The sequence below is a fragment of the Cyclopterus lumpus genome, chromosome 17 (genome assembly GCF_009769545.1).
Source record: "Cyclopterus lumpus isolate fCycLum1 chromosome 17, fCycLum1.pri, whole genome shotgun sequence".
In the NCBI taxonomy this organism is placed as follows: domain Eukaryota; kingdom Metazoa; phylum Chordata; class Actinopteri; order Perciformes; family Cyclopteridae; genus Cyclopterus; species Cyclopterus lumpus.
In genome coordinates, this window is record NC_046982.1 from 9,580,186 (window position 1) to 9,603,789 (window position 23,604).

At 45.1% G+C, this 23,604-nt stretch overlaps 1 protein-coding gene across 1 annotated transcript; it reads right to left on the reverse strand.

The window, feature by feature from the left end:
• Nucleotides 1-1,690: 1,690 nt before the first annotated feature.
• Nucleotides 1,691-22,049, reverse strand: LOC117747023 (myomegalin-like). Its single transcript, XM_034556409.1, is given in 42 exon segments — nucleotides 1,691-1,821; nucleotides 3,167-3,221; nucleotides 3,420-3,466; nucleotides 3,904-4,042; nucleotides 4,623-4,766; nucleotides 4,841-5,058; nucleotides 5,240-5,341; nucleotides 5,443-5,679; nucleotides 5,962-6,083; nucleotides 6,203-6,392; nucleotides 6,474-6,590; nucleotides 6,679-6,804; nucleotides 6,904-7,161; nucleotides 7,329-7,490; nucleotides 7,589-7,693; nucleotides 7,776-8,023; nucleotides 9,415-9,469; nucleotides 9,617-9,734; nucleotides 9,870-9,987; nucleotides 10,115-10,329; nucleotides 10,441-10,700; nucleotides 10,814-10,930; nucleotides 11,074-11,278; nucleotides 11,706-11,988; nucleotides 12,118-12,269; nucleotides 12,381-12,514; nucleotides 14,915-15,054; nucleotides 15,136-15,242; nucleotides 15,354-15,422; nucleotides 15,510-15,626; nucleotides 15,712-15,825; nucleotides 15,827-15,895; nucleotides 15,978-16,172; nucleotides 16,421-16,600; nucleotides 16,769-16,906; nucleotides 17,414-17,515; nucleotides 17,606-17,764; nucleotides 17,859-18,083; nucleotides 18,201-18,293; nucleotides 18,383-18,502; nucleotides 18,595-18,732; nucleotides 19,934-22,049. Coding segments are annotated over 42 exon segments (7,356 nt in total). The 5' UTR covers nucleotides 21,266-22,049.
• Nucleotides 22,050-23,604: the final 1,555 nt, after the last annotated feature.

Consider the following 23,604-nt stretch of genomic DNA (forward strand, 5'->3'; position numbering starts at 1 on the left):
AAAAATCCACTCTGTTGAGTTTTGGTCCAAAAAAGGATCTCATTTCGGTTGCACAATCCGAAATATACTGAACCAGCTGTCTAATGGTTACCGTCTCTGTGGTTCTGCAGGCGCTGGGAATAAAGACAGCTCAGTGTCCCTCCGGTCTGATCCGACCTGGGTTTGTCATTCTCATGGATAAGGCAAGTCAAAGTGAAGAGTTCAAAGTTCAAACTTTGGCAAGTATTGGCAATCCACTGTTCATAGCTTAGATTTTACAATCTCGGTCATGCATCAACAGTCTGGTAAAAGGTACAAACGCAACACTGATCGTGTCCTAACGTTATTATGAGTGTGACTAATAATCCAGTGTCAAGCAAAGATAACAATTTTTTTTTTTAAACGGTGCAGCATTGTCATTCAAGAAACATCCTTATTGCACATGCTCTTTTGAGAACTCCTACAGAGGAGCTTGAATACGCGTGTTTAGCCAGGTTCCATTTGAGCACTTTACCCTCTTTTTAAATGTTTTTACATATTCTTGTGTACATCCTGCTCAGAAATCCCAACCAACCAGATTTCTTTTAGCATTAAATTGACCGTACTTCCCTGTTTTTGACTTATTCAGTACTTCAAATTATGTAGGTAGGTGCCAAGAAAAGCACCATTAGGACCCTAAAAGAGGAGGCGTGTGACTCAAATGGAACCTTTCTCTGGCTTTTGTTCTGCTTTTCATATCCCCTGGCTGATGTCTGACAAAGCTTTCATGAGCTTCCTCCACAAATGTAGATATACAACTAGTACACGCCTACTTAGCAGTGACCGCCTACGTCCTCTACATTCCTCCACTGTGTGTAGTGATACATCGTGTCATTGTTTTTTGCATTGCATTTGCAAAAAAAAAAAGGGAGTCCTTGTTGATAGAAGTGCCACAAGAAGTAAACTTGCAATTCTGTGGCAGTCAAAAATAGGGTGACTTGTCTTTGAGTGAGCTGTTTTCGATCACACTGAGTGACCTCCTTCAAGCCACGGTTAAACATGCTTGAACATCTATTCCGTCCGCAGGCTCTCTGGCTCTCAAGAGAGGATGCTCCTAGATACAGGTCAGGGGGTGTACTATAGAAACATTTAGATTTGAACTCGCAAGTTAAATGATCTCAAGTCTACGGTTCCTTTTTTAAAATCCCTTGTAAATTAACTTTCTTTTTAAAAATCTCCTTAATTTGATATAATTTTCCTGAAAGTTTCTGTAATACAACCAAAAAAGCCAAAAGGCCTTTACCGCAACCTGATTGAGAAAACACACACCTGGTCTGAGATCAGTGTCTGGGAGCATCCTCAACCAGCTCCGTCAGTAGGACGCACTTCACTGAAACCACCAGAGGCACATTTCAAACACCTTCTTCAGACACACGACGAGGCATACTGCCGACTGTATCACTCAAAGACAATAATACATGTGGTGGGAGGGGGTAGAGAGTGACAGAAAATTGGCGAGTGGGTGATAGGGTTTGGTAAGGCTCAAGGGGCAGATTATACTGCGCACGTATTGCCTGGGGGAGGGACGGGTGGAAGCACTCTCATGGCTGGACTGAGGCCAGGGTGGTTGGGTGGGACAAGAAAGACTGATGGGGGGAAGGGAGGGGGTGCTGGTTCAGCATAGAGGTTAGAGGTCAGAGGTGGTAGCATTGAGGCTGGTTCTTTAAAAGTGTTAAAGCAGGCATTGACTGCTGCGCTTCCTCGCTGCTGGACGTTGATTGGCTGCAGCTCCGGAAGCACTGCTGGTCTTCAGGAAACTGCAATCAGCAGGCCGATCTCTGGCAGCACCTCCAGGGTCCTCAGCTGGGTTTAGGGACAAAAAGAGAAAACAGTATGTTATTATCATCAATCCTCATACAGGCGGATACAACTGACAAACCTCTGGCCAGGTGAAATGTTGAAGGAATAGTGAAACATTTTGGCAAATATGCCTTTTTGCTTTCTTGCAGAGAGTTTGATGAGAAGGTCAAAAAGAGACCGTTAGCCTAAAGAAACAGTTAATTTTAACAGCCAATTATGAGCTTTATAATTATTTTCACTGTGAGCAGTAATTCTGAAATGTCTGCTAATTAGTGTTAATTAGTGAGCTTTATAGGTGTAGGTATGTAGATGTTGTTACATTCAGACAGAGGCAGGCTAGTGGGAGCACCAGTTCGAGTTGCAATCCTCTGTCCCTCACACACACACACACACACACACACACACTGTGGTGGTGAGAATTAATCAAGGTGTTTATGACTCTGTTCAATCCTAACATTGAAGGGCAACAGTCAATCCTTTTATTAGAAGCTGTCACACACCTCTCTGTGTGTACAACATTTAGTGATACTGTGACAGCACGCACACAGAATAGAAACCACGCAACGTGCAGTTATTTTGGCGCTAAGTGTTGGGGGGGAGGAGACTCCACTTTAATACATTTAGAAGTAAACAACACTTCAGTGCACTGGCATGTTAGTATCTGGGTTTGTGTGTGTAATTTGGTTTTAAAGATGTGGATTCACGAAATGCTCGTGGCCTTTAACTGTAAAACTGTTATTTACCATAGCTGAGTAGTTGATGGGGGATTTTAGGATCCCTGTGTCAGGTGAAAATACACCAAATACATAGGTGGGTGCTGGTCATGGCTGTGTCCCATGTGGAAAACAAGGTGGCCACACACACACACACACACACACACACACACACACACACACACACACACACACACACACACACACACACACACACACACACACACAGTTCCAATGACCAAATGTATTATATCTACTTTACTGTATTTACATTGGGAAAGCCCAGGAGTGGTACAACTAAGTCTGTGTGGAGCTGTTTGTGTGTGGTCATCTTGTTTTCTAGACAGGACAACCTCTCATGTTTTATTTCTCCCTGATAAACACTCTTACAAAACATAAATGTCACAAAGCTAGTTTAACCAGAATGCAGTTTGCTGTGATGGTAAAGCATTGATGTCGGCAAGGTTAGAAAAAGCAAATCCACACAGAGGTAAAAGCTGCCCCAGACCACAGTCACCCTTATTGACTTTTACAGTTTGACCAGTCGGTCCAAACTACGACCGTTGGGTTATTCAAAAACAGCATCTGGGACAACAAATACCTGTTTTCAAGATCACAAGATGTCAAACAATTACCAGCATAAGGAGAGGAAGGGGAGGAGCTTAGAGAGGAAAGTCTCAGCCTATTCTTCTGGGGGGTTTAAATGAGGAGAGGAGAGACAAATGCAGGACGAAGGAACAAGTGAGGCAGGAAAGCCAAAAGTGATGAACTTACATCATAAAGACACCAGGGACATCACCAAATACAGTACTTATACACATACTACTGTGACATATGGAGTATGCATGCAGATGACCTATATTAGATATAATGGTGATATTTGCTCACCTCTAAATTTGTCCTTGCTTTCTTTAGCACGTCACGAGTCCTTGACACTGCAAAAAAACAAGGAAACAATGTTTCTATATTGTTATTACAAAACTACTTGATGATAAATCCGTATCGACACTTAATGTGCTGCATGCATTAACAAGTTAAATCACAGTAACACATGTCATTCCAAGTTTTCGAGCATACATTTATTGTTTCTATCCAAATCCCCAACCAAAAAAGGGACACGCAATGTTATCTGCTGAGAAGCTCTTTCTCTTTTCCTTTATTCATACCTTATTTGGTTTTGTTTTACACTCAACCTTCCTACATGCTTTCCTTTCACTTGTTGTGGCTGTGCACGAAGCAGCGCAAGCAGCACTCTGTCCGTTTGCTATTTTCATTCGCTGTGATTCCCCCCGTGCTTCAAGACCTACTGCTTTACGTACGTTTCTCTGATTATTTCTCCTTCTCAAACACACAAATGCACAGAATCACTTACACTGGTTGACGATGAAGTGCTCCATGTTCTCCTTGGTGCGGCTGGTGCTCCTCAGTCTGTGAACCGTCCCCTTAAGAACCTCATCCTGCTCTGACATACGCAGTTTCAGGGACAAGATCTCCTCCTGCATACACTGATCCTACACACACACACACACACACACACACAAAGTGGCATTTTTTTTTATCAAACCTCGACTCTCTCATCAACAATTTTTTTGATACAGAAGAATACTGGTGAAATTATATATTTGTAACAATTAATTGATCACACCAATAAGTACTGCAGGTGTGGCCTTATATGGCTTATTCCTCTGTGATGAAGAGCTCCATTGTTTGTTAAGAAAACCGTGCTCCCGGTGTCATGTTCCTTCATTAATATTAACTTAATACAGTGTACTGCTGCACATTAGCACTTCAAATGTGCAGCAGAAACTGTTGCCAAAAGGAATAAACTATTTACACAGTTTGAAAAAATATCAAGCTGTTTTAGGAAATAATTTAACCCTACGACCTGTTTAAATATCTTCAGTAGGAACAAAGAGGTTTGGGGCTGAGTGTCACAGACATGCCAGGTATGTCTGTTGCACTGATGTCGGTATGAACACACTGAGAGATCACTACATTGTTAATTTTGGACTTTTCATGGGAATTGTTGACAATAACACATCAATTGTGTATCTCCAGGCTTATACTTTGCAATCAAAATGTGTCCCAAACCTTCTTAATGTTTTGGAAGGAGGGATCAGTGCTGGGCAGAGCTGCTCTCCAGAACATCTTCAGCAGGGACATCGCCTCCTCCAGGATCTGCCTCAGAGTCTTGGTGTTGGACAGCAGACTCTTCACACATCCGTAGTCCAGGACCTGCATACAGACCTCAGTTAGATATTCATGCTCTATTGTCATTGAAAATCTGTCTTTGGCCTTTTGGCTCTCACCGGCCCACTGCTCTGCCTCTGGTGGCCCTCCAGCAGTGGCGGGCCGAGGCAGGCCTGCAGGGTTGTCTCCATGCGCTGGACAAGGCTCCCGCCCTCTAGGACTTGCTGCTGAAGAGCGCTGAAGTCATCCACATGACCGATGGCGTGGCGGCCGTTGCGGTTTGCAAATGATCCGTCTGGGGCCTCCCCCTCCAGCTCAGAGTGAGGTTCAAGAAGGTCTGTTGGGGATACAACTAATGTCATTTGGAATTTGACTTTGAATGAGGTTATTGTATTTATTTTTTAAAACAATATTCGTTGCGGTACATTACAATAAAAACAAGAAGGTATTATTGTTACAGCACTCTGTCCATTTAAGACAGATTGAGTTGCAAACATGCAGTGCAGTTAAAATCACACCATTGGCAGTGCTATGGCTGTCGTCCAGGTATGAGTAGGGAGGACCAGGAGATCCACAGTTAAACAGACCAATGTCCCTGACTGGTGGAGACGGAGCTGGGTCTGTGGAGCACACAAACCAGGCTTGGACACAGAGCAAACCACACCGCAGCACACTGAGCCTCACAAACATGTTGTGTCGTATCTAGAAGGCGGCGTCTCACCGTGCAGCAGCTGTCGCCTGTAGAAGTTCTCTCTCTGGGGGCTGGCAGTGAGGGCGGAGAGGGAGGGGGTCCGAGGGGAGCCGACACCCAGCTTCTGCTCAAGCTGCTTGTGGAGCTCCAGTTGTTTGAGGGCGCTGTTCTCCTGGACGCTGTTTTGCAGCTGAGCTCGCAGGCTCCTCACCTCCCCGAGCAGCTCACCCAGCTCCACCGGTAGACCTGGCAGCTCACACAGGTAGCCTGAACATGAAACCCACAATCACCGGAGAGTCTGACTGGGCATGCTCCTTTCTTCAGTACTTGGGTAGATGTTTAAATTAAAAATGGAGTTCATATTGTCATTACAGCATCTGTTCTAACAACAGTTGTGATGGCATCAGTTAAATTAAACAATCAGAATTGGAAAAATGGGAGCATCCTGCTCGACCACGATGCCATTCTAAATATTACCACCAGATGGCCCCATCATATTTTATGTAAACAGGGAGTATATTTAGTGTAGCTAGTGTACAACGGACTTACTTTGGTTGGCCTTCGTGCTGGAACACACTCGATCGTACACTTGTAGTTCACCCTGCAGGGAGTGGATGAGCTCTCTGCTCTCACATAGCTGCTGCTGCAGGAGAGACACCTCATGATGGAGCCTGAAGACACAGTACAGTACATTACAGTCAGAGATTAGATGTGTAGACACACAGACAAGCTTAATTTATATCAAGGGCTCAGTCGCCGTTTGATTCAACCTGCATATACACACACCGACCTGTTGGTTTTCTCCTGACTGGCCTGCCGTTCCTGCCTCAATATGTGTATCTGCTGTCCTTGCTCCTGAGTGTGAGCCTGAAGTCGTCTTAGCTCCTCTTTCCACTGCTCTGCTTCCAGCTCGGCTTGTTTCAGGCGGGCGCATGCTGTGAACACCGCCTCCCGCAACTGCACCACCTCTTCACATGTGTCTGAGAGAAGGAGGAGAGTTCAAAATGGGAAAACGTGCATCTATTCCAGAGGAAAGAACTTAAAATATTCAGATGAAGTACCTGTGCTGGCCTGCAGGCGGGACTTCAGACCCAAGTTTTCTTCCTTCAGGATTCGGATCTCATTGGACAGTTGAGTGACTGTGTCCAGTCCCTGAATGTAGATGTTTGTTGGTGCCCCTGGACAAAAAAGTGGAGTTATTTAATGTAATTTCTTACATATAGAGAAATAAGTGGCAATGTTGCTGCGAGGACTGCAAAACCTCACCACGCCCGGTTGAGGCCAGTCGCTCTTCCAGCTGCAGTCGGAGCCTATCATTGGTCCTAATGGACTCCTCTAGACGCTGACGGAGAATCCTAACCTCCCGCAGGTGCTCCTCTATCAAATTTACCCCTAGAGACAACATAACAATAGTGTGGTGGTAATCATTTGACTCTTGTGAAGAATTTACACATTGATTACTAACAGATTACTAACAGTAGAGAGTCACACCTGCATGGCTGCTTCCCTGCTGGTGTCCTGATGATCCAGAGTAGCCACCAACTTGCGGAACCATGTTTTCCATGTCCCACAAAGACCGCCCCGTCACTAGACCAGAGTCAGACTTTATCGAGTGGCCTTCGGGAATGCCACCCAGCTGGTACTGTTGAAAGGCATGATGGGATTGCTGGCTGTAGCTGGAGAGGTCGTGCTGGATGTGGGCACCCGATGTGTGACTGAACTGAGCCTTGTCATGGGGAAGTGCAAAGCCTAGAACCATACATACACACACAAGAGTGAGGTGTGTGTAAAAAGGACAACAGAGGAATGTAATTAATCAGCAAGTGAGATGGTTGCCAACAGGCGATCATGTGGAAGTTGAGTCTTTATTTTCACACATCACTCCCCCAACCGTCCTCCCCCGCCAAAGCCCTCACCCCTGTTCTGCTCATTCATCAGTTTGTACAGCGTGTCCAGCTCTGGGCGAACAGCAATCACAGACAGGGCCCTGGGCCGGGGGTCAGAAAAGTCTTCTTTACCCCAGACGTCAGGGCCAGAGGGGACAGAGTAGGAGTAGGAGACAGGCTCACTGAAAAGGGCTGGAGGAGAATGACACAAATCATGAAGGAGGAGGAGGAAACAGGAAAGGTGATTTTGGGGGTACTTTGCATGTCAAAGCCATCTGTAAGTCCCATACCTCTAGAGGACTGACTGGTCAAACCCACAGGGGCTGAGCAATGCATGTTGGGACAGCTGCTGGAGGACTTAAGGAAGCCATGAGGAGGAAGGATTGATGGATGGACTAAAGGAGGGGAATGGAAAGTGAGAGGAAGGAAGAGGCACATTCCAGATATGGAAAGTTGGAACATACAAATAAACTGTACCTTCTTGTTCTGATCCTTGTCCTGGCTGCTGCAGCCCGTGCTCCTCCTGATAGTCTCTGGCGTCTAAATCCGAGGACAGCTCCAAGTCTTCATTGGTTCTGTACTCATCAGACACCAAGGACGTCCTGTCTGATTGGTCGGTGGTCTCAGAGAGGGCATGGCAGCTGGACGGGGTCTCTGGACGCTGCTGTAGCTTGGTGTGGAGGGACTCAATGATTTTATCTTTCTGCTGAAGCTCCTTACTCAGCCTACATGTGCACACAAGACAATCAACCATTATAGTCTGGATCAATATGCTTCACATTGCCTGGCAGTTGTTTATTTATCCTTAAATGTTGCATGATATGTTTAGATTTGTCAATAACAACCAAATAAACAACACTACTGCCAGGCACCCGTACATCTATATCATAATCACTGAAAAATGATGAACAGTATGTCCTTGAGTAAAACATAGAACTCGAGCAGCAGCAATTAGTCAATCAACAACTACTGCAAGTATTTAAAAACAATGCTAGCTCCAGCTTCATACATGTGAGACGTTGATGCTTTTCTTTGTCATACTGAACGAATAGTTTGAGATTCTGTCATTTTTTTGACCGTTAGTCAGACAAGACATTTGAAGATGTCGCCTCGGACTATGGGAAACTATAAACTATAACTATTTGTTGACATTGTATGGATAAAACAATAATTGAGAAAATAATCATAAGATTAATCGATAATGAAAATAAAGAAACTAGGTTAGCACAAAAAATATATATATATTTTCCATTTTAATGTATGTTGCAATGTGTACATCATTAAATATAGTGTAAATATATAAATCTTTAAGCCTCTCCATGGCTCTTTTTGATGATTTCGAGCCAAACCCTGCTGTAAGTGGATTAATCGTATTAAAGTAGATTTGCCTATGTGAAGTAACTTCCCTTACTGTTTCAGTTGCTGAAGCATGAACTCCCTGTCTCTCTCCAACAGCCTCCTAAGAAAAGCTGTCTCTCTTGCTTGTCCCCGAGCCGTAGAAAAAGACCACAGCGAGTCCCTGTATATGGAGCTGTTCTTAGAAATCATAGATTTCCACAGGGGAGCCATCAGTTCAGTCCAGAAAGACCAAGTCCTTGATGCGCTTCAGGCTCTTTGCTGTCTATTCTAGTCACTTTAGGACTTCTTAGACTAACTTCTTAATAACAAATAAAAAATCGCAGTAGCCTTAAATGCTGTTGCAGAAATCCCAGAATAAGTGACTGAGTATAGATCCAACAGAAACAGACTTCCATTGAGCATGGAGCGATTGAATGGGGCAACACCAGTAAAGGACTGTCACACAGTCACACTGAGCTTCTTAAGCCCAGCTGGGGGGAATAGTCTTACAGTACAGGTGGTACTGTAAGACTATTCAACGAAAGCAACTTAAGGTTAAAGGCTCCATGCTGGGGCCTGTGTGTGGATTAACAGCAACCTTCTGTCTCCCTCTACAATAAGGAGCCGTGTGGTGTGCCGCAGCAGGTCACATGACAAAGTAAACTAATCACTAGGACAGAAGAGTAAGTGCTCCACTAATAACTTCCAAGGCCAGCCCACAGATCAGTGGTGATTGCATCAATCAGCGCTTTGTTGTTGGTTAAAAAAAGACACTCACCGAAGGGCAAGCAACTCATGGCCTTTCTTGTCATCATGGCTCTCTGCACGCTCGCCTTTGGAAGTAAAACAAGAAAGACAGCATAGGAGAGAGGAAACGTACAAAAATAATAATTTAGGCGTAAAATAACCAGAAGAATGTGAAACGCTAAAACATGAACTGTCTTTCTGTGAGATGGAAGATATGGGAAGATGTTCCTTACGTCCACTGATCTTGGCTACCACTCTTTGTGCCAGGGCAGAGTTCTGTGCCAACTGCTCCCTGAAGCTCTGACCCATGTAGTAATCAATATCATTGGCCCGCAGCAGCTCCTCGAAGGCCTGCAAGTTGTAGAGAATTTGAGAAGGTATGAGAATACCGACAAAAGATTTGACATTACGATTGTTCCTATTATTTCCACATGTTGGTAATGTGATCATATTTGGTTCAGTGATGTAGTTATTTAGTTGCAGTACCTTGGTGGTATCCCCCAGGTGCTGGGTGAGGATATGGCTGACTCCTTGTCCTTCTCTTATCCTCTGCCTCAGGTGGGACAGCTCACGAGCTTGTGCCTGGATCAGAGAGTTGTACTTCCTGTGGGAGTGAGGGAGAAAAGGAACAACAGTATTAATAGAAGGCTGTTCTAAACACAAGAAAAGTGTATTAGCTACCTCTATCTTTAACCATGGCTTATCTGTCTTATCTGTCTTTGTTCACTCACCCAGGCCAGGTGGCACATTTCCCCTCCTCTGCTTGGCTTTTGTCCTCCAGTCTGGAGCTCTTCAGTTGCGCCTCCAGTGACGCAACTCGTGCCATCAGTTCTTGCAGTTCCCTGCTGGGTTTGGACCCTGAGAGAATGCCTTGGGTGTCAGACATCCAGCCTTCGTCCTCTTCCACACCGCTGGGGGCAGGTGATGTCTCAAAGGCCCAGTTTACCTAGAAGGTGAGGATAAAACAAGGCAAGAAAAAACATCACAAAATGCCCTTTTGTGAATATAAAATGAACCCAAAAGTGATGTAGAGTATAGCTGGTTAATGTTACAGTACCTTGCGTGGGGTTCGCTCCAGGCTGGAGGCGTAGTCGCTGGTGGTAGACAGGGAGCGGACACGCAGCTGCAGCCCACGGATCACCTTGTGGCAGCCGGTCAGCTGTGAGCGGAGATCCTGGACCAGATGCTGCAGAGGGGCTGACTCGTCCTCCATTTCAAAAGCACCTGCGTTACTGCTGCCAGCGAACCAGCTGCCGTCCGCACCCTCATAGTCCTGTTGATTGGACAGCGACGTACACATCTCCAGGTCATCAAACTCTAACGGAGGGAGAGATAAAGGGGCACGTCGATTCGTGATTCATGTGGATCAGTGAGTGCGTTTTACAGGAAAGGGGGAACATTTGTGTGTCAGTTTGAGAGGAATTTGTTACCTGGGCTGCTGGCGTCTTCTCTCTCAGCTTCGTTCTCACTGCGACCACAAGTCTCATAACCCAGATCCTGGAGATCCACCTGCACCTGCTTACTGGCCTGCTGGATCGATGTCTCTGCTGCCGAGACATGAGTAAGAAATGACTTGAACCGTGTGTACTATTCAGTGTTTGACTACGGTTTTGAGTACACTGAGTATGTTCTTTCATGTTTCTAATAACACGTCTGAGTTCCTACATAGATGTTCCTGAGAGTGACTCACTGAGCAGATCTCTGTAATCCTTCAGTTGTTCAGCCTGAGCGTGGACCGTGGCTTCGGACACCATCAACCTTTCCAGCAGCTCCCTGTTCTCCTGGTGGCTCAGGGCCAGATCGGAGCTCAGGCGGGCCGCCTGCTCACGAAGACCCTCATCTATATCATGCCAGAGCGCTCCCTCCTCGCTGCTGTCACCAGCAGACTCCACTTCCTGCAACAGCAATGTGCTTAATCAACTCTGACATGTAATACACAAGAGATGTATGTCCTTTTCCATTACCTCAGCGTATAGTTGTTGGCCACAATGTTTAAATTGACATGCTTAATATCACATTGATAATATTAAACTAACGGGCACAGCAGTGACGACTCCATTACTTATATAAACAATCATGGGACTAAAAGAACAAAACACCCGTCCATAGATGGGGCCTGGAGACAATGCTGCTCCTAAACTCTTTACTAAAAATCTGCTTTGCAATGTGGTGAAGCGGAAATTCTGTTTTTGGCTTAAAACGCCTCAAGAGTTCAAATTTGCAGCAGCTTCATGAAATGTCTGAGACAGACAGTTACAAGCTGCAGTTGTAGGTCACTCAAAGTTTAATTTCCTTAAATGAAGAATGTGAAGAATGTGTTACCGTCTCCGGCTGGTCTGTGTGTTGAGGGGGCGTCAGAGGGCGTGGCCCCTTGCAGTGCCTCTTCCCTCGCTCGTCACTCAGACTAACACGCGGATGACCTCGCTTTCCCACCGGCTTTGGAAATGTTTCCTCCTCTTTATCGTCTTCCTCAATATCCTCCTCCTCTGCCCGATTCAAGCTCCTGTGATTCCACTCTGGGTTTGTCCTCAGTCCCACAACTCCAGCTTGTCCTCTGGTTTCTTTCAAAGCCTGGTTCTCCTGCTGCAGCCTCTGCAGTGCACTCCTAGCAGAACACAAGGAAGGAGGACACATAGACACAAACATTATGAAGTTGTCATATTTAAACCCCTCTCCTACAGCTTATACAATCAAAACACAATGTTTCCAGAGGATCTCTGAGACCAATGTGCACCTCATCTGAGCCACGGAGGTGTATCCATCCCTCTCCAGTTGTGACCGTATTTCCTCAAGCTGGCCTTCAAGTGTCTTCCTTACATCCTCAAGCTGCTTTACATCAGCTCTCTGGGACACCAGCGGTCCAATCACACCCTCAGCTCCACGAGCCTGAACAGAAGATGACGCGTGTTATTGTGCTACGAGGTCCATAAATCTATGGTTACAAATCGCTTGAATTTAAAGGTATTCAACAGTGAAATGTAAATAGAAGTATTTTACCTGAATGGAGGCCAAACTTCTGGCTGTCACTTTGTCATCATCCTCCTCTATGCTGTCCGTAAACTCGTCACTGCTGCCGTCTTCATCGTCTCCTTCCTCCTCCTCCTCCTCCCCTTCCTCGTCTGTGCTGAGCTCTGGAAACAAAACAACTATATAAAACATCCACTTGCTTTTTGTTTATTTCTAAAGCCTCTATTGTTATTCTAATTCTCTCCCTCTTTAGCATCCACTCTCTATCCATTTCTTTCCAGAAGTCCTGTTTGTACGCTGAATCACCACTTTGTCATGGGACCAAAGGGAAATGTTATGTCATACTTTGCCTGCCAGCCAAAATCACACTCAAGGCAGTGCAACCCAGGACGAGTATGCATGTGTGTGTTCATGAGAAACGGAGACAGATGTAAGAGATTTTCCTTTATTTAAATGATCTTACTTGAAAGGTCTAGTGGTGATTTTGTGACCAAACTAAATATGTGTGCAGCTTTGCTGTGTGTTATTGAAATATTGTATACACACAGGACGCAGAGGCTCAGTGAAAAGAGCCTGACAGGAATTTCAAAGGAAAATTGTTTTACATAATAGTCCCCAACGATACACAACAGACACACACACATTGCACATACAGTGTGTCGATGTGTTTCATGTCTGGCTCTACCGTTGCATTTTTGGAACATATTATGGGATTAGTTCATAATACGGATAAAGTTCAAAGGCACTTAATTTGACTCCACCCGAAAACAAGTCTCACAATTAAATATATTAAACATGTCTTTGTGCTGCTAGTGAGAGGGCAGGAAGTGCATTGAGCAAATGCTATAGACTGAGCAATGTGCTCTGTGAGCTGAACTGACTGAATGTGGGGCCGTTTAACACTGTGGTACCACATATTGTCACCACTCTCATATGGGATCATAATATAGATGGGGCTCTCCTTAAAACTGTGTATGTTGTTGGGTGTATTTGTCAGTTAAACTAATGTGGATTTCACTTTTAAAAAGATCAGGGATGTTGAGTAAAAGGGCTCACATGAGCTTCCCTCAGTTTGTGAATTTGTCATTTTAGTTGTGAAACTGGGCAATACAGCAGAACAGCCATGCAAACATGAAAACCATGCCACCGCATCATGCATGAGGGAGGACATAAAGACAACACACTAATTTGGTTTGGAAATATCTGGCAAGACACATTATAGTTATATATCTATATATCTATATGAAGACTGAATTATCAAGATTTGTTGACAAGTTCAGATATTTTTGACCATATTTAACTCTGTGACTTTACAACACATTTATAACCTGTGTTCTTATATGATAAAGTGCATAACAGGACAGACTAGGAGGCTGAGGAACATAGGAATGGTTCAGGTGGATAAACTGCACTGTGGATTGAGCTCTGGGGATAGAAGGACGGTAGATCAAGGACTAAGTGTGTGTGGGGGGGAGGCGGGGGGGCATATTTGAGATGCTATTAAGACAAATTCCCCATTAAACACAACAAACAGAAGTGCTTTTGACAAAAAGCCAGCACATTTTTATTACTGTTGCATTAAAAATACAAAAAGAAGTGCTGATAAGGATTCCATCTCTGAGGCTAGATGAGAGCACAAGTCCCAAGAAAATGTATTCTACCTAATATAAATATTTAATGGGCAAGTATAATGTCTCCAGACAGCATAGTTAAAGTTGCTCGATATTATATTTTTCTGCTGTCTTGATACAAACCTGAACTTAAGTTCAACAAGCAGACTAACTAAAAACACATATACTAAACTACCATAAAGTAATCAGGGTGCACCAACCACTTCATATTCAAGCGGCTGACCTTGTGTTTCGTACCTATCTGTCAGACTAAAACATAACTAGTGCAGAGCAGGTATAACTGTGTATGAAACAATCTAAGGTTAAGCCGAACTAAAGGAAACTACTCGGCCATCTTTTGGGATTTGTATCTTGGGCCTTGTAAGATGTGCACATCCTGTTCACAAACAGATGATATAAAGACAAAAGATGGATGGTGAGACGTTCCACTGTAAGGCATGAGCTTGAGTTTCTCCACAAGACGTAACTTCACTGTGACAGTAAGGCTGGAAGAGGGACACCGGTGAGAGACAGTACACAGAAATGGCAATACAGAACAATCACACTGCAAAGCGATACGCAGGCCGTGTCCAGAAACGATACAAAAACATATTCACACCACACTCCGAAAACAGATTAATAAATAAGACGCTGGGTTGCACGTTGCCACGTCATACCATTGAGGTTAACTTGAACAGGCTTCTGCTACTGTGAGTAGTGTTTGTGCTATTTTGAATGAAGCTACCTGAAAACTGATGGTCAGATTTTTATGCACACTTAAAAGCAGAACTGTCTCTGTCACTTTCATTTCTTTCCCCTCATAAATCTGACTATCAGTGGATACAGACAGCTCCATGTCACATAAAGAGTGTCACTCAGCAGTGCTGTGGTCAGACAGAGCAATAGTGACAGTTCGCCCTGCAGCCCTGCAGGCTGCACCCTGCCCATCCCCACCTCCAAAGTCAGGCTGCTTTTTAGCTGCCCGTTCCAGCGTCAGGGCCATGTTACGGGTCCGGGCCAGGACCTCCTCCAGCTGTCTCCGGAGTGCCTGAACCGAGTCTAGCTCGGTGTGGAGGGCCTGGATGTTCTCAGAGCTGAGGAAAAGGAACATGTGTTTTAGAGCAAAAAAACAAACAAAACTGTATTCACAGGAAACCTGTGTGCAGCTTCTCTACCTGTCACTCTTGGTGTGCATGTGTGTGAGATTTTGGTATAATCTCTTCTCCACCCTCAGGGCATCATTCAGCTTGTTGTACTCTGACACAAGCTGCTCCAGCACACACTAGATCATAGTGGCAGGCAGGGTCGATGAAAGACATAATACACATCTGTTATTAAACAGCACAAATAGCCAAATACTGTCTAATTGATTGACAATGAAGCAACGCCCTACTTGATGATCAGCGCTGTCCTTATTGTCCTGCTGGTGAGCCAAAGATAAACGCAGAGCAGAGAGCTCCTTCTACAGGGAGAGCGCACAAAGATATGATGTGTAACATTTTCAAAAAGCATTGTTTTTATGTTTTTGTCCCAGTGTCCACAAAGATACCTGGGCCTCCCTCTCCTTCTTCTGTACTAGCTGCAACTCTTCTTGGAGAGCCATCATCTCTGCCTCACTCTCATTCGAGGATGGCTGCATCGCCTCCTCCTGGACCAGCATCAGCTCCTGCCGAATAAAGAAAACTGTGAAGATCATGTCTACAGGAGAGGGAGCAAGGGAGGAAGCCATGGAAAACAAATGGAAAAGGTACCTTGATGAAGGCTTCTTTCTCTTTGAGCAGACTCTGCAGGTGCTGCGCCTCTCCTCCCATCTCTCTCTCCTTGTCCTGTTTCAGCTCGCACAGCTCTTGCTCTCGAGATGACAGCCTGTCTGCGTAGCTCCTGCAGCTGGCCAGTCCGCTCACTAATCACAAGGGAGAGCCGGTAGGCGTAGTCCTGAGAGAGAGAGAGACACAGAAGGTTGAAAGATTTTTCTTGTGCACAATTGCATTTCAACGATACCAGCAACATGACTTACCTGCAGATACTGGTCTTTGGAGCTGAGAGTGTTGAGCATTTCCTGGACCTGTGCTTGGTGTTCATTAGACTGGCGGCTGCGGTCCGAGAGCAGTTCCTGGAAGAGTTTTTCTTTCAGCGCCAGCCGAGCTTTCAATTCCTCAACAACCTCAGTGGGACCAGCCTGAACTCGGGCAACGAGGGTGGCCGTCAGATCCTGGAAAAACAATTACCCACACACAAATGAGCCAATACACAACACAACATTCACCCAGGACGGCCTGTGTCAGCACACCTGTTGCATTTTCAAATGGAAAACAAGTAGCACAGGTTTGTTTCCAAAGCTTTGAAAATGACAAAGCAAACAGTTAGAATGAAGGCAATACATGGGAGAGTGTGTGTGTAAGTGTGTGTGTGTGTGTGTGTGTGTGTGTGTGTGTGTGTTTGTGTGTGAGAGAGAGTTACCTGTGCCTCCAGGCTGTGTGTCTGTAGAGCTGCCTGTAGCTGGCTGATGATGGTGTCCTTCTCTCTCAGAGTGTTTCTCTCCTTCTCCTCGCTCTGCTGCTTCAGCCACTGGAGGTTCCTGTAGGCCTCTGCCGCCTGTTCTAGCTCCAGCTCTTTGCCCCGCACCAGGGCATCCAGACTCTGATAGTCACAATCACAGGTGTGGCCACACAAAGAGTAACTTAACACCACATGCCCATCAGAAACGACCTGTTTGATTAGTTAAGCTATGCTACTGGAACATGCCATGAGTACAAGATGGCAGGTCTGACAGGTGCGATACGTTCGTCCTGTGTGTGATGAGCGTACCGTGATGGTCTCCTCGTTGTTTGACAGAATGCAGCGGAGTCTCTCGAGGTCCCGTTCCTTCTCCCTGAGGGCCAGCTGAAGCCTCCTCACTTGGCCCTCGCGCTCCTCAACACAGCGGAACTTGTCATCAATGGCGAGCTGCAGATGGCAGAGGGGGAGAAAAATGACACTGCTGCTATTCTGGGCACCCTCAACTGTGATATTAATCATGTTCGGAGCAGGTGGCCAGTATTCAAAGATCCTGCTCCTTTCAAACGAATTTCATAAATGAGTCAGGGTATGACATTTACATTTTTGTTCGAGAACACCACCAGCATCTGATATTTATGAAGAATTCTTTACCAATGATGTAGGGTGTAACAGGACTTGACTCGACAAGAGAGTAGTGATGTTAATTGTGACATTTTATGCTGACCTACTGATTTGGGGGGAGTTTACATAACGGTCTACTACCGGCTTTCTCCACTGCTGCAAGATGCATACTGAGGTCTTTTCTCTCAATTTCCAAGACTGTTGCATTAATCACACCATACATGGTGCCCTGCTACACATGGAACAGTAGTTGGGCTGCTCATGCTATTTCTACCAAGCTGCCATTAATTAATGCCCCTGGTGTGTATATATGAATGTGTGTGAGACCTTTACCTCCAGAGCTCTGTCTCTGTCCTTAATACGCTCTTTAAGTTTCTCCAGCAGGGAATCTCTTGGTTTGGAGCTTCCTGTTGAATCCAACATCTCTGAGTACTCCTACAGATACAAAGATGTTTAGTCAGGATCAGAGATGTGTGCATGCATGTCCGTCTATGCAACTACAGACTGTATGAACTGATTGATTACCTGTAGCTGTTGCTCCTTGTCCTGCAGAGAGTGTTTGAGCTGCGTGATGCTCCTGTCTTTCTCCTGCACCACAGTGTGTCTCTCCACCTCGGCCTCCTTCAGAGCTGCTTCTTTAGCCTGCAGCTCAGAGCGAGTTTTCTGGAGGGCCGAGTGCAGGTCCTGCGGCACAGACGGGAGGTCACACATGCTGCATCCTTCATATTCCAAGATTTGTTACACACACACACACACACACACACACACACACACTAACCTGGTTGTGCTTTTCAGTGACCTCCCTGTACTGCTGCACCTCCTGTAGATCAGCGTTGAGTCTGTCCTTGAACCTCGACAGGTCATCTCCTTGCCTCTGGCTCTGTCTCAGACTCCTCTGGCTGGCCTCCAGCTCCAGACCAAGGGAGAACAAGGAGCTTTGCACCGCCACCAGCTCGGCCTGCAGCTGAGCAAGCATCACATACTCGCTGACCCCCTCTGGCGCCTAAAGAATGACCAGATTAAAGTCAGTGTGTCGTGCATGGAGAGGCAGTTTCTCATTATCCATAAAGAAGCATCCTGGGTCAGGGTTTGCTGCTACTATATGTGCACCAAGTCTCACCTTTAATTGAGCAAGCTGGTTGTGGTGGACCATTTCTCTCAGCTTACACAGTGTGGTGTTCTGCCCTTCCATCAGCTGGTACAGATCCTGGGCCTTAAAAGTAGCATAGATTGTTTGTGTATGAGCATCTCTCAAATACAGGTATCATCTCACACAGTTTGACAACTAAGATAAACACTTACCTCACTGTCTTTGGTGCTGATGGACTCTGTGAGACCCTGAATGGTTCGTTCCTGACTCTGAGCAGCCTGGCGGATTGAACGCAGCTCACACTCCATCTCACTCAGCTTCTCCTGCAGTTTCTAAAAGAGGGAAACAGGTAACATTGTTAGGCTGTCATCCGTTATCAGATATGGATTCATCAGAAATGTCGAACTTTAAAAAAGGGGCATACCATATTGTTGGCCTCGCTCTCGTGGATCTTGGCCTGCAGGGATTGGACCTGGAGCTGGGCCTTCTGCAGCTCGCTGACACATTGACTGGCTGCACACTCGTACTGGTTCAGTTGACTCTGCTGCTCCTCAACGAGGCTCTGTAATGACGAAAATAAGGTGTCAGTGTTTCAAGTTATAAAAAACCCTCACCGTGAAGTGTAACTTGCATAAGACTTAATTGAGCAGCTGAATTATTTGTGAGAAATAAATATTTTGTTGGCTTTAAATTCATAAAAAATACAGGAGGCGGCGTAACTTTCAATGTAAAAACTCTGCCCATTTATGTGTACTCAACAGCCACGATGGCTATGCATGAGTTGGCACGGGTGAGCAAGTTCTGTAGCACTATGATCTTTACGCAACTTAAACTTTGATTCACCAAGATATATTTGTAGTTCCATGTAGCTGAGATTAAATGTAATACATTTAGAATAGAAATTATTACAATAACCTATCATTTCAATAGCGCTATTGGACCAGCCAACCAGAGTTGAGATAGGATGGTCTGACATTGCGTGGATCACTTTGCCTCAAGGGCTCTTAGTAAAAAATAGGCCAGTAGTGGAGTCACTCCGTCTTAATGTCTCCCCACATCTAACCTACATCAGCCTCGGCTCGACGATCACATAGAGGCAAATACACACTCTCAAGAACCTTTTGTTCATTATTATTGCCTTGGATAATTTTTACATTGTTGAGCGCAAAATCCTGTGGTACGACACGCTAGTTTGTAACTGGAAATACCGGTCATTTGTTCAGTATTTTGCAGCTGTGATGGAAGTCACTTGAGATCATCAAAATCTTAATTCAAAATCATTTAAATATACAACCAATTACATATTGAATTTTAGACATTTACACTCACTAAATTGTTTTAAATGACTGCGCGTTCACCTTATTGACGTGACTAATGACCTTTTTGTGTTCACACACGCACACACACACAAGGTAATTAGGCCATGTCGAGTGAAACGGCTTACCCTCACCAAACTGCTCATGTAATGTATTCCCACACCACACACACAGACACACACACTGTAGCTCACATCCTCCTGAGTAAATGATTGTTGGAGAAGCTGTGGGCAGGATTTTAGTGACTGACAGTGGGATTATGAGACTAATTAAGTGGTAGGAATACTCATTGTGTGGGCATTAAAGCCGGTTGGGTTGGTTCTCTCATGCTGCTGCAGATGGTGCAAATGTGCAGAAGTCGTGCAAAATGCACAACCTCACTGTGTGTCATCATACTGCAGTAATACAGTCCCTGTATTCATCACCATCCTTGTTGATGTTTTATACCTGGTGAGGACGTGGGGGAGGATACTCTTTGTACAAATCGTCCAACAGATCCTCCATGTAAGCCAGGTTCAGATCCTGATCCACCAGCTTGAACACAGGGGTCTCTAACTCAGGTGTTGGCATGTGGTTGTCTTGTTCCCCCTCTGGACTTCCATAACACATTCCCAGAACGGGATCAGGGAAGAGCAACCTTGAGCCTCCATTACTGGAGCTCTGTCGGAGCAGCACTGGCAGCTTACTCCCCTTAGAGCTCAGGACTGGCCTGTAGACAGCATAGCTCTGCAGCAAACAGAGGGCCAGAGAGAGGCTGGGTCCAGGTGAGGCTTGGCCATGTGTGGCTCCCATGTGCTCCTCAGAGAAGGAGTCAGATATCCGGTCATCTATTAGTTCTCTGTGGGAGCTCAGCTGCCCATCTGTTATAGCTCCAGGCTGAATATATTCCTCAGTAGTCTCTAAGGATGCTATAGAAGGGCTGGAGCTGGCTCGTCCAGCCAGGGTGCGATCACTATCGGATGACCTCGAGGGGTCCTGAGAACCAGGGACCAGAGTTAAAGAGGAGGCTGGTTCTTCTGAATCCTCCATATTATTATTTTCTCCTACTCCTTCTCCATCACCTCCTCCTCCAGTCACACACCCTCCAACAACACTGGCTGAATATCTGGATGACGGCCCACAGGAAATACTCCGTGCCAGCTTCCTGGGCACCTTACAAACAGCTTCATAGTCAGAGTCCGCCACCCGCCAGTAGGAACAACCCCGACACTTCCTGGGAGTGCTGGGAACACCACGGTGTGATCCTGCAACTGTAACCTCTGACTCTGGACCAGCAGAACTTTGAGGGTGATGGTGGTGTTGACATTCCAGGCCATCATCGGCCCAGGACTCATACAAAGAGTAGACCAGATCATCTTGGAGCAGGGCACAGTACTTTGCATGAGTGAGACCCGAAATGTCAACCATCCCATCTCCTGATCCATCATTATCTCCAGGTAATATCACTGCACCCTCTTCTGAATTTGTTTTCCGGTAGAGCCCACTAATGCATTGCCTCAGCCGGTGTTTCTCCTGCAGGAGACGCTGCAACTTCTCGATGGACAGGGCCTCCACGCGGGCGATCACTGTGTCGAAGCGGTACATGCGGTCCAGCATGAAGGTGCACTTTGAGCAGGCGAACTCTCCTCTGCCATCCCGGGTCAGCTCTCGACCAACAGCATGAGACAACAGCACCTGCAGGTTGAGCTTGGGTGTGGGATGGAAGATCCATCGCCGCTGGTTACCACAGAGCTCCCGTCCACAGATGCGACACGTTTCCTTCATCTTGAGATCAAGCATGCCACAGGTTTGTAATTATCCTTATTCGCTCTAACACAAGGACACCTGAACCCTTATTATGGTGAATTTGATCCCTTGTGAGGCCAACAAAAAAATTAATAAAGTTCCAACCTGCATCAGAATAAACCTGTGCTTTTAGTGTACAATAAAAGCCTTTTTTCATTCAAAATAGTGTAAAGCTCCTTATGGCATCAGTCCTTGCAATGGCATTCAATTCAATGGCGTACAATAAAATGAGGTAGACAAGGCAATATGCTTGTAGAGAATGGTTGCACATGAGGTTCTTGGCAGGACTGAGAAACCATGAGGTAAAAATAGTTAAGCAGATATGGTGACGTTAATTAAAAAAATATCCATCAGCCCAGGATCACCATTCATTTGCTGGAGGTGCAGGTGCATCGGGAACATGGCGCGCGGTCAATCCCACGGACGCACAGCGGAGACCATATGTCTCGTGAATCAGATGCAGTATTTATCTGCATATCGTCCTCGCGCTGTCACCAAAGCGCTGTTTCGCATTTCCCAACAGCACCGCACGCGCCTTTGCACCATCAGTCGGCTGTCACGGACACACCAGCCTCACCGCGCGCCATCAGGTTATTAATGACCGGTGATCGGTAATAATCCGGACACGGACGCAGAGTATTAATTGGCGTCCATGGACGGTCTTCTGAGTCTTTCCTCGGTGTCTGCGTCCGAAAACAGTGAGTCTTTATTCATGTCAGAGCCGTCGCCGAAAGCTAGAGAGGCAAACACGCGCTCGTCGGGCCCGCGTGCTTCGTGAGGTCGGAGATCCTCTGGGATGATAACGAGCGATGTGGATGCCTGAATCAGACCTGCAGCGGCGGAGCATACCATTGATAGAATACAGGGGGGGGGGGGGAGGGGACGCATGGCGCAGTCATCCAGAGAAGCTCACGGTTTAAAATCCATTAAATCCATTTTCAGATTTTAAAAGCAGCCTTTTTTTTTAAAGCACAAGATATAATGTAAACCCAAAGAATATTAGCTTTATTTTGGAGTTCATTGTTAAAGAGACAGAATGATGTTCCCCGAGGAGTCTGTTACTTCCTCCTGCCTGGTTTACTAAACTCTGTTCGCCTGACTGAACAGGTGAAATGCTCAGTAGCCGGTAACATTAGTGACGCTCTGTGAAATGAAAGAGTATAGAAGAGAATCAGAGTGTCAGACTCTATTCTATTCTATTATTATTATTATTAAATGTTTTATTTATTTATTGGTATGACCATACGGTTTTGCCACAGCATGTTTTACAATGTTTATAATGCAAGTAAAATAATTCATATACGATGTTATACATTACAAAATAATAATGATGCACAAGCTGTACACATTATTACTCTAAATACCTGCACTGTTCAAAACTATTGTATGTAATAATATGCTACATTATATTTTATTTTTTCTAATGTCCTATTTGTATTAAGATAATAGATAATAATAACAACATATACACAGCAGAATGTCAGATCTCCAGTAATAATTATGCTGTAGAGCCATTCCTCTCCCCCTCTCTCTCTCAACCCCCTCCCCCCATGCCCACTCTCTCTCTCTCTCTCTCTCTCACACACACACACACGCATACACACTGCCTAAGGGTTGACTCGAACCAGTTTCCACTTTCCAGTACTTTACTGTGTGCTGCAACCTTTGTTGTAAAGATGACACTTAGTATAAAACATTGCCTAATTTGGGATTTCTGCAATAATGACCTATCCTTCATAATTATACTGGGGGAATGGTGTATAGAACAGACCATTCACATTAATCATTTTTTTAAATTAATGTGTTCAAGGTCACCTGCCTGACCTTTACACATTCATTAGTATTTATCAGGCAAGAGGCTGAAAATCATGTTTTCAGTGAGCAATGAAACCAGTTACCATGACAACATATATGTTCAGCAGTTAAAGATGGCTGCTGTGTGGTGGGGTAGATAGTTGCTTGAGGTTACAAGTTACCCTTTGAATAGAGATCAATATCATACGGACATGCATAACAGAGGCAGTGCTTCAAAGATGATTATTTTGATAATTGAGTCATTTTTTATGTATGAATATTAGTTTTGATTTTATCTGCATAACTGCTGTTACAACTGCTGTATATCCTCTATTAAGTAATTCCTATTAGTGGAATTAGGCATGTGTAAGACACAACAGTGGGTTGTGCTTATTTTGACACTTGACATTATAAAAAGGCTTCACAAAGAAGTAATGCTGAATAAAAACAATCTAAACTGACTTAGTTGACTTGCTAACTAGCTAGCATATCACTGAGCTCACTAAATACTGTGGGAAGAGTATAATCATACTGGTCTG